Genomic DNA, 11,749 nt, shown 5'->3' on the forward strand with positions numbered 1-11,749 from the left:
AAGAGGCATCCTTGATTATCATAACTATGTATTTAATGTGTTTCAATAATACCCAGGAGTAGAGAAGAAGATTTTCAAAAAATTAATGCATTTTCACTATATAATCAATAGAGCCCCACCCTAACACCAGAACCCCTGCCCCTGGGGCCATGAAATTCACAATTTTGGAAGAGGCACTCTTGCTCATCATAACTATGTACTTAGTTAGTTTATTTAATACCCAGGAGCAGAGGAGAAGATTTTCAATGAATTAATGCATTTTCACTATATAATCAATAGAGCCCCACCCTAACACCAGAACCCCTGCCCCTGGGGCCATGAAATTCACAGTTTTGAAAGAGGCACTCTTGCTCATCATAACTATCTTCTTAGTTACTGAATTTAATACCCAGGAGCAGAGAAGAAGATTTTCAAAGAATTAATGCATTTTCACTATATACATGTAATCAATAGAGCCCCGCCCTAACACTAGAACCCCTGACCCAGGGGCCATGAAATTCACAATTTTGGAAGAGGCACTCTTGTTCATCCTAACTATGTACTTAGTTACTGAATTTAATACCCAGGAGCAGAGAAGAAGATTCTCAATGAATTAATGCATTTTCACTATATAATCAATAGAGCCCCGCCCTAACACCAGAACCCCTGCCCCTGGGGCCATGAATTTCACAATTTTGGAAGAGGCACTCTTACTCATCATAACTATATACTTAGTTAGTTTATTTAATACCCAGGAGCAGAGAAGAAGATTTTCAAAGAATTAATGCATTTTTACTATATAATCAATAGAGCCCCGCCCTAACACCAGAATCCCAGACCCTGGGCCATGAATTTCACAATTTTGGAAGAGGCACTCTTACTCATTATAACTATATACTTAGTTAGTTTATTTAATACCCAGGAGCAGATAAGAAGATTTTCAAAGAAATAATGCACTTTCACTTTATGATCTATATAGCCCCGCCCTAGCACCAGAACCCCTGACCCTGGGGCCATGAATTTCACAATTTTGGTAGAGGACTCAATGCTCATTTCAATGATGCCAACAGTTTGACTGCTTGATGTCCAGGAGTAAAGAAGAAGATTTTTAAAGATTGCATTAATTTTGGTGGTTTTAGCCCCACCCCTAAGGCCCCAGGGGGGCAGGGACCATGAAATTAACAATTTTTGTTCTCCTTCACCCATAGATGCTATATGCCAAATTTGGTTGAAATTGGTTGAGCGGTTTCAGAGAAGAAGCTAAAAATGTTCAAATGTTAACGCACATCGCACGACGACGGACAAAAACGGATAGCAATAGGTCACCTGAGGGACTCAGGTGACCTAAAAAGTTGACAGACAGACAGACGCACGGACTACAGACAAAATGTGATCAGAAAAGCTCACTTGAGCCTTCGGCTCAGGTGAGCTAAAAAGCATGCATAAAGTTGTCATCAGAACACTTGCATCACTAATCGTTCAATTTATTTATGATATAATCTCAAGGTTAAGGCATTTCACGTTTTCTATTGCTTGAATGGTAATAAAAAGAGAAACAAAAGAATTTTGATGAAGGGTTTATTAAATATAAATATATAGAGTTAAAGCATTTATTTTTAATGCTGTACATTTCAATCGACTTCCTATATACATAAAATGCAAAATGGTAAAATAAAAGCATAGGAATTAAAATGGAATGAGAATGGTGTGTGCATCGCTATCGTCTGTTATGTAGCTAGGGTCTCCATGATTTGAGGTCCTCCAATGATGAGTAACCTCCATCAGAGGTGGCGTGTCTTTGAGTGTTGCCGAAGTCGCCTCCCAGAGGATCAAAATCTCCGTCGTGTACATTTCTGATGATGTGATTGTAGAGGTCATCTCCCGTCTCTAGGCCCGTAGACGGTTCCAAGTCAGTGATGGCCAGTGAGTGTGTCTGTCCGTCTGGGACCACTTGTATCAACAGACTAGAGCGGTACCAGTGAGAGGGGTCATCGGGCATTTCCTCATCAGATGGACTGTAACAGTTGTTTACAAAGAAATCTGACGGAAGTTTCTCCGTCATTTGCATTTCGTACCTGGGGTCGTCAGACTTTTCTGAAAAGGAGTCCAAAATGTCGCGTAGTTCTTTCGTATGGCACTTCTTTCTCTTGACGACACTGTAGATAAGGTCTGCATTTTGTTTCTTTTCGGCAGGCGTAAACAAATGCCTTGTCCTTTCTCTAAAAGAACAAAAACAGTTTTATGGCAGAAATGCAAAGGCAGAAGTGTACAGAAAAAAATGAATTAGCGTTTTCCGTTCCCATTTTAAAGAGACAACATAAAGATACTTTACCTTTTGTAGATCAGACATAGAACAACTATAACTACCATAAGTACTATCCCTGCTAAAATGGCAGCCAACATTAGCAGGTATCCACTATCTAAAAGTTACAAATAGTTCCTTAAAGTTTATATGAATATAAAGAGTTAAAAATATTTTGTACTTCTCACAAAAAGTTCTTTGAATTCAAGTAACCTTTTAAGAGAAATAGATCCGTGTGGCATTTTTGGATTAATCCTCTAATACTTTACGCAGTTCAGCAATGGTTCCGTAAATTTTTGTATGTCCAAATAAATAAGCAGTAATATATTCTGCAAAGTTATGTTTTACAACAATGATACTAACCACTTTGATAAGGCAAGTCTTCTGTGGTAGAATTTGTAGTGTTGTAAGTCGTATCTGCAAGATTAGAAAAACAAAATTCGATTTAAGGATAAGACTATCAGAAGGTAAAAGAATCCCACTGATTGCAATGAAAAACAACCTGTTATGCATTGTAAACCTATGATTGTGGTGTATATTTTCACTTTCAAATAAGAAAGTCAATGAGCCACTTTTCATGCTAGAGGCCTCGGAGTATTTCGCGAAAAATCACCATTGATATGCTTAAAAATTTTCACCCTAGTAAAGAGTTTCATTCTCAGCAATATATATATCAAGTAATGGAACGCGTTGGATAATGAAATATAATGAAGTAAAGGGTAGTGCTACTAAATAAAATAAAAATGCTAGTAAATAAATAAAATAAGCAATTAGAGTTTGGAAATGTACTTGTTAAAATATTCTAAATTATACCCATTTTTAATGTAATATTACAAAAAACTGAATGATGAGAACTAAACGGTAAACACTATTTATAGCCTCAGTTCTATGTTCTATTCTGAATTATGAATTTTTTATCATATTTCAGATTTTCTCCTCTGCAAGCTTTCCAATTATTTATAATAATGCATGAGCTTTAACAAACATAATATATGCAAAACGATACAGAAACACCCCCCCCCCCCCCCCAGAAAATTGATTTTTAGGATAACATTCTTAGAAAAAAAAATATCTAAAAAAATTAAAATTAATACAAATTTAGTCCGAATTTCCCCTGCATTACCAAAAAATCTACATTTATGGTTGCATATTGTTGTCAAATTTTAAACTATCAATTTGATATTGACATTCATTTATCACTTGGTTTCTTTGTTTACAACAATTTTTGATTTTTAAAATTTTGTAATTTATATCAATTCGTTTTTATCAACTAAAATCACTACATAAATACATCACTATGTAAATTGATACCCATGGTTGTTATTTGCCAGTCGCTGGTGCTATGATCTGATGTTTGTGACGTAAATATTGACGAGTATTGATCTGTAGTTGATTCAGATGTAGTGTCAGGTTGTGGGGAAATCGTCGTCTTCGAAGTTAATTTTTCAGTTTGTGTTGTCAATGATACGGTTGTCCTTGTTTCATCAGCAGTGGTTGTCTGCACAGTTGTAGAAGTTGCAGAATCGGTTCTAATTACCATAGAAGTTGTCTCCCCTAGAGTTGTTGATTTCAAAGTTGTTGTTTTTAATGTGCCTGTTATGAGATGAATATTGTCCTCGATGGATACGCATAAAAACTTCTAAACCATGTCCATGTTCAAAACATGATAAAACATTGATCCCAATTAAACAAGAAAATTAAACAAAAGTTCATTTTTGACATTATACTCAAACATGGACTTTTCGGTCCTCAGAACAAACTACCTCACCCGTACATTGTATATATATGCTGATATTTAATATATTTTCAACGATAAATCAACAAAAAATATACAACATGGATTTAACTGTTTCCATTACCTTTTTTGCAGAGAAATGGTAACTCTTCTTTGCAGTCTTTCTTGGAGATGGTCGCTTCACCGTTTGCACTCATGCTTATAGCCAAACAGTTGAAAAGAGAATTTTCATTTAACGTAACATCTACAAAATGAAATGTGCATATCATTTTTCTATGAATAAAATGAAATTTTGATTTCTTATATGACAGTTTTAAGAGTGTCCTAACCACTCGTCCAGTGGAGGTCACTGCGGCGTGAAATCCCGGTCCATGCTACAGTTGTTCTCTGCACCTCCATGGAGTAGAGTCCTTGGTGGACAGAACTCAGTACAACGTCACACTGAAGGACTGCGTCAGCCCAGTCAACAGGTCCAGGCATAAGCTGGCCATTACCTGTTAATTAGTTCATTATACACATATTATAAAAACATGTATCTGAGTAGATTTTAAAATATTATTATGTATATCAAACAATTCAATAAAAAGGCTTACAAATGTATGGTAGCTGTGTATCACAAGGCAGTAGTTTGTGGGAAGATCTAGAATATAAAGATTCTCCCGGAACAAGAATGGCTGCTACACAATCCCCAGTCCCTGTGCCTAAAAATCACAAAATTTTAGAGGCGTTTCATTTAATACACTCGATAGCATGTTAATATAACCTTACTGAAATACACGAAATTTAGCCCTCTACAATACTTTGATTAATGCTAGTCAAGCTTTGTGTTGTCAATATACATCTTGGTGAAAATGTTGACCTGAATCTGAACTTTTTACAGAGAGACATGATTGCTAATACATGTTTATTCTCAACATCTGAGTCTTTTTTCAGATAAATATTGAGCCTTATTATTTATCTTTTTAAAGTTTATCCCTGTCTGAAAAAGAGCATACCATTATACGGAATGGGTCTCGGGTTCAGCGAGTTTGTGTCATACTGTAATACGGCAGCCTGGTCAATCCCCGTACTGGCGGACTCTCCATAAATATCGAAAGAGGAGGTTGACACTCTTACGTTTTGGCAAAGGTCCCCAGAGATTTGTAGATTGTTGAAACAATAGCATGTACTTTTCTACAAGATCAATGCTGAGCTTAACCATATCGAATTTGACAGAAAGTAGTAAAATTTCTATCTTTAAATTTTTATCAATTCTGTTGAATATGCTTTATAATTTGTGCACATGTTGAAGTCATTTGCAAAAGCTTTAGTTAATCTTGACAATAGAAACTGAAAATAATTCAAGTTAAATATTGAATAAATTCCAATTTTCTTTTATTTTCGAATTCTTCATCTGCCTGTCATTATGTGATGTTTGTTCTACATGTAGTCTAAGAATTGGTTTGGGTTTTTTTCTTTGACTTTTAAAATGTTAAGTGTTAAATGTTAAGTTCACTTAAAATTTCATTAAAGAACTCACAGACAAACCAAAGACTCTGTACTGTTCACATTCTTTAAAGCAATGGTGGACAGGTCGGTTGTTGTCATTCACTTGAACGCTAACTTTTTTGATGAAATCCTTCTCAGTTACTACCTTACATGCTGTAAAAATATAAATGAACAATTTTAAAATGTACTTCATTTATATCTAGGTACATACCTAAGCGATGCAAATACCATGCAGAATAATGACACTTTTTAAAAATATTCTTCACAAACATCTCAACTTATCATCATTCTGTTAAAAAAAAATATAAATAATTGTATGCTATCCCTTTATAATAAAATTGTTATAAACCACCACCTTAATTTCGCTAAGATAAATTAAAAAAGTCAACCAGTCGGTAGAGCGTTCGCTCTGTGATCGGAAGGTCGTGTGTTCGAATCACGGCCGCGAGTGACCTACGTCGATAAAAAATAGGAAGCAACTGTTTCTTCCCCAAGCGCTCGGCACTTTGGAGTGAAAGTAGCGGATCTTTTGGATGAGACCTTAAAACCGAGGCCCCGTTTCACGGTAGGTTTTGGCACGATAAAGAACCTCACTGCTCAATGGCCCCGAGTGCCGAGTAAAGGTCAAAACTTGAAGTCCTTCACCGGTGTATGGTGACGTCTCTATATGAGTGAAAAATTCTGTAACGGGACGTAAAACAACACAAATCAATCAATCAATCAAAACGTTTCATACAGGCCTAAAGGTGTGATTAGATGAAACAAAGAAGATGGCGAACAAGGCGAGCGAAGCGCACCTTCCGAGAAATACTTGAAGTCCGTTTAGTCAAAGGTCACATCACAAACATGATTTGAATGTCACTTTGGTTTTTTTATTGTAGGGTTTGAACCCCACGAACATCACATTATTTTTTGATAACAGAATAATATTTGCCGGGAAAATTTTCTTCAGAAAGGTTTTGTTTATCACAATTTCATAAATTTCAATAAATTACATATCTGAAGCTATAGGCATTCTGCACGCCTTCTTCACCCATCTTTCAAATACACCTATTAATAACTGAATATCGTATTTTTAAAGGAATTGTTTAGAATTAAATTTAACAATATTATAACTGTATTATAGGATTATGATATGATTACTGGCGGATCACACAATTCAAACTTCACAGTGTAGAGAACTGCAAATCTTCAATCAGTCAAAGGATATGTATCAAACAGTTATTCATAAAAATCGATCCTTACTCACACCACCTAGTTTTAACAGATAGCCGACGCTGCTACATACATTTAGTATCTTGTGGACCAGAAAAATCAGAACTACCTAATGAAATGAACAAAGGTTTGATTGATGTGTACGACCACAATTAAAGTTTGACTTCTTGACCTTAAGTTAGATCACTATGCGGTTAAAATGTTTACTTATTTGTTCGTCGATTTTCATAGTATGTTTTCCGGACATTTCTAATGTCAATCCTCGGATATCGTAAAATCTTAATGCTGTTTTACTTCGGGCTTATAACACACCTATTACACATGCGTATACGTCATACAGGGTGTTTCAGAAAACATGCAACCGTTTGGATTGACTATATTTTATTCGTGTTTCATCCAATACCATTCACCAACATATGAAATCAAAAGGCACAATTTCAAAATTTATTCTTGTAAGAATGAAATTATTCCGGCAAATAGATAATGAGGTACGAAAGAATAAAGGAAAGCTTTAAAATTTCACCTATTTACAAATTTGTTCTAAATGACGTCATTTTTGCCGAATGAATAAATGTAATCGCGATGCAAGAAATTTTTCATAATCATAACTAGTACACAAAATTTCTTTGTTATGAATCTTAACTCATTTTTTTTCTCTCACTATTTTGAGTTCATGTGTTGTGATAGGGTGCATTTTATAAACTGTGACCTTTAAATGCCCCAAAAGATAAAAGTCTTGGCGGGTTAAGTAAGGTGAATTTGGAGGCCAAATAATTTTGGGATTTGGAAGAGAAGAATAGTTCTCCAAATATTTGTTTCAACCAGTCTAATGTGTAAGATTCAAATCATATTTCAGCATCCGATAAACACTTGACTTCTCATTTTTGAGTCGCATTCGTTTACAAGGTCAGTTATTTTACTTAAGGATTTCATGCGAATCCCTGAATCAACGTCTCTAACATTCTCAATGTTTTCATGTCTTTTATTGTCTTCGTTCTTTCAATTTTTCCTTTTCTTTTATCATTTACGTTCCATTATATTCAATTTTTTTAACAATTTTGTACAACTTCAACTTTTTATTAAGTTCTTTGCATTCTGAATACCTATCTACTTGTATATTGCCCTAAAGTAATCACAGGAATTAGCAACATGCTTTGATAAAACAGGGTCAAAACTTCTGATGATTGCTCTTTATAATTAGTAAATTCCACATTCAAAATGAAATGACCTGTTTTTCAATGATGTCAAATATGACGTCATAATTCATTTAAATGATAATTATTTCCCAAATTTTTGTTAACAATAAAATCTTGAGCCTATTTACTATAATATTAAATAAAACTTTTATATATTTCTGTTTGCATATCAATAAAGTGAGGAATGCAAATGGTTGCATGTTTTCTGAAACACCCTGTATGTAGGAATAATGTAATCCTCTTTTCTGAAAAGTTTAATTTTCGTTTTAAAGCATGTTTATTGCAATTTTAAAATTAAGCCTATTGTTGATATCATTCAATGTGGTCTATTATTGACCAATATGCACAATTGTATTTGTTTACAATTAAATTTGATATTGATTTTGTATCAACTTTTAAAATTTTGATACATGAATTAAAATGTACTCCTGAAATACCAGTAATATTGTTAACTCAAAATAAATTTGTTAGAATTGATAACAAAAAATAAAGTTATAGATAAATTGTGTTTAGACTATACTGATATTTAGTTGGTTCAAAATTGTCGTATTTACAAGTTTTAAAATTTACCAGACTTTAAAATATTAGAAGTCACTGTGTCATATTTACAAGTTTTGCAATTCACCAGAATCTAAAACACTAGAAGTCACTATAATGAAGACATTTGTTATTTATCTTGTTTTGTTTTCGTTAATGCTATGGTGCTCAGATAACAAGGATAATTACCAGGTATATTCGAAGTTTATTACAAATTTAAGTTTTTTTTTTAAATTTTAAGAAATTTTAATCTAATTTAATTTTTTAAATATTATTCTAAACAAATTTTACTCCCATACAAACTCAAAAAAATATCTTTACTCTACCTTAGTGTATACCTTCCCTTATTTATAAATTCTTTCTTAGCCAATGATTTTCTAACTAACTGCATAATATGAATTCATATACATAACCTCTTTGATTCTTTAAGTCTCTCTACGGTTTCAAAAGAAAGAAATTAAAGTGAAACTTGATGGCAAGAATCTATACGTTCGATCATGCAAAGGTATGATTTTAAGGTTATACATGTGTACACAGGTACTTTACAAAGTACCTATCCCACTGATAATTTTCCAAGATATTCTTAATTTAAAAGCATAGTATTAGCAGATGTTCTTAGACATAAAATCAGCATACATTACAAGGAGTTTCAAACAGACAAATCCTGTTGTTGTTTTTTTTAAGAAAAAAAAGAACAGAAATATAGTTTTAGCTGTTATTTCCTCAAAATTTTTATTCTGAGGAGGTGTACAGCATTACCAAACATTAAATCGCACAAAGGTCTTTCAATTATTGAAAATCTTATATTGTATAGGGAATAAGGGAAAAAAGTTCAAAACTACGTTGTGTATGCCCATGATAAAAAATATGCTATTGTATCACTAGTAATAGTTCTACCCTTTATAATCAGTTTATTTTTTAAAATAATATATAAGATGAAGTTTATTATTTCTTACTGAAAACATCAAACCAAGGAGTATGCTGTGACACAGCTCCAATCCAGCATGCCTGTCCTTCCGTTGTGATGTCAGTGATGTCTATTTTATTTGCTGTTACTTCTCCTGTCAGTCGGGAACCTGCCAACTCACAAAGGGAATTAGCGACAGTCCACGAAGAGTTCCAATTCACCACTAATGATTAAAGCAAAGTGCTTGTAAGTGACCTTTGATTACAATTTTGAGGATGTACTGATTATAAATTCATTTGATATTAGATATATAAAATATTAATATTTTGCACAGGAGTTTTTGGAATCAATGTCTGCATTTCACAATGAATTAATAATGTATTACAGGAGAAATCAAATATCTTTTATTAAATAAGGCATAAAATTTTTTGAACGCCAAACCAGAATATAATTTCAGGAATTTCACGTGAAAAAAGCTTTCTCAAAATTTACAGAACATTAATAATGCTCTTAAAAATATTAAAAATGTAAAGATTTCAATAATCAAGAGGTAATAATAATTTTGTAAAATTCAAATATTTAAATCTCATGCTATTAACTTCAATACACACAAAGCCTTACCTTCATTCTGCGAAAAAACTAGGAATACCCGTATAAAGATAACGGCACAGGACAATGCTTTTCTCTTAGCGACCATCTTCAATCCACCATGAGCAGTTTGAGGTCAACGGCTCGTTAAAAACTAATATAAACTAAGGATGGACCAATCTTTTAAGAGGATATTTTATTACTTTTTCTATTTGCATTTTAATGTTTTTAAATTCTTAAAAGACAAATGACATTTATAAATGAAGTCAAGCAAATCCAAACCATTTTAGGAAAAGTACACTCATGAATTGTAAATTTGTCTTTCTATTTAAGACATAAAAAACAAAAGGATACAATTTAGGTAAGCTACATATATGATTAAGGCTTTTAACATGCAATTTTATCGGAACATCTACATAGGAACATCTGGTTTCTTCGCACACATTTACATATGATAAGAAAAATAGGAAATCCCACCCAAAAATGCCAGAACAATTTTGGTCCTTATTACTGATGTTTTAATTTACAGAGTTTTTTTTAAATTATTTTTGTTTAGGTACGATAAAAAAGGTGAAAACAACGAACAGGAATCGATCTAAAAAAATCTTTAAATAATACAAATCTGTGAAAAGGATATAAAACACGGACCCCTGGAAATTCCAGAGGTGGGATCAGGTGCCCAGTAGGAGTAAGCATTCCCTGATGACCGGTCACAACCACCGTGGGTCCAATGTATTGATCAATTAGACGAAACATTTCGTAGTCAAATTTAGTATAAAAACAAAGGCCTAACAATTAGTATGAAACATGTCAGTCAAAATACGACCCAATGGTAGGTTATATTTGCTAAAAAGGTCATTATAACGACCATAGAATTTGCAAAATGCTGACTTTAAACTAGGTTTTTGAAATCCCTGTAACATCAACTTATCTGTCAGTAGTCCTCTTCGGTTTAAAAACTGATCGTACTTGGAGCTTGGTGTTGAGTATCGAATAAGTTGGGAAACATAAATCCCTTATGCAGGTGATAGCGGAATGTTACTACATAAATAAGGAAAGTTGACGATGGAAAAGCTTGTCATACAATTTTACCTTTTAGTTGGCTTTTATGGTCTAAAGTCAGCAAAACATCCTTTCTTTAATATATTTCTAAACCACTTAATCCATTCTGGCAAAGTGTTTAATTATTCCTTTTCATATTTAGCCAAACGTCTGGCAAAATCTTTCACAGAATTCAAAGTAGAAAAGAAGTTCTGTCGCCAATTGAAAGATCGGGGCTCCCTGTATTTAGGACCTTTTAATATGATTGCTTTTAGGTCTTGGTTTTCAATTACATTGACATCAACAGTAATGACGTGTACAGCTGGACTGTAGTTGAAAAAAAAAAACAAGAGCAAGAACACGTAGGAGGATTTTGTTTTAGATGGTCAAATATATGCGCCCTGTAAGGTTCGTTTATAATTGAAAAGTTTGGATGCAACTTTTTGGGAATACACATGTATCTGTAGGAAAAGCAGGGTGCACACTTCAACTGAAATATGGTGGATTGAAAGACTTAACTTTTTATGATCAAGAATGTTAATGTTCACAGCATCTATTCCTTTGTTGGCAAGTTTAAGTTTAAGGACCCGGTGGGTTGAGTCAGAATTATTTTCCCACACACCTGGTGACTTAAATAGCCTGTACTGGGCAACATCCACAATCATAAACTCTAGTTTGTATTCTGTAGTTGAAAAGTCTAAGAATGAACTTGCTTAAGCTTCATCAAATAGTCCATTCAAATATTTCAAGGGAACCGAGTA

At 33.4% G+C, this 11,749-nt stretch overlaps 1 protein-coding gene across 1 annotated transcript; it reads right to left on the reverse strand.

The window, feature by feature from the left end:
* Positions 1 to 1,560: 1,560 nt before the first annotated feature.
* Positions 1,561 to 11,677, reverse strand: LOC133184119 (uncharacterized). Its single transcript, XM_061318982.1, has 11 exons — positions 9,981 to 11,677; positions 9,409 to 9,582; positions 5,536 to 5,657; positions 5,012 to 5,189; positions 4,610 to 4,717; positions 4,346 to 4,510; positions 4,141 to 4,260; positions 3,593 to 3,874; positions 2,645 to 2,698; positions 2,312 to 2,399; positions 1,561 to 2,198 (listed from the first exon to the last, which is right to left on the reverse strand). Exons 1-11 carry the CDS (start codon positions 10,054 to 10,056, stop codon positions 1,715 to 1,717), a joined length of 1,851 nt encoding a protein of 616 aa, XP_061174966.1. The 5' UTR covers positions 10,057 to 11,677; the 3' UTR covers positions 1,561 to 1,714.
* Between the last annotated feature and the right edge of the window lie 72 nt (positions 11,678 to 11,749).

The sequence above is a fragment of the Saccostrea echinata genome, unplaced genomic scaffold, assembly GCF_033153115.1.
Source record: "Saccostrea echinata isolate AGI-Se365-2 ecotype Australia unplaced genomic scaffold, CSIRO_AGI_Sech_v1 ptg000010l, whole genome shotgun sequence".
In the NCBI taxonomy this organism is placed as follows: Eukaryota; Metazoa; Mollusca; class Bivalvia; order Ostreida; family Ostreidae; genus Saccostrea; species Saccostrea echinata.

What these genes read in the sequence shown, in the direction of transcription:
- LOC133184119 (XM_061318982.1), bottom strand. Translation starts at nt 10,056, where the DNA reads ATGGTCGCTAAGAGAAAAGCATTGTCCTGTGCCGTTATCTTTATACGG. An exon ending in GAGACCCATTCCGTATAATG is followed by an intron (nt 4,718 to 5,011) that starts GTATGCTCTTTT and finishes TGTGATTTTTAG; the next exon opens with GCACAGGGACTGGGGATTGT. An exon ending in TACACAGCTACCATACATTT is followed by an intron (nt 4,511 to 4,609) that starts GTAAGCCTTTTT and finishes ACTAATTAACAG; the next exon opens with GTAATGGCCAGCTTATGCCT.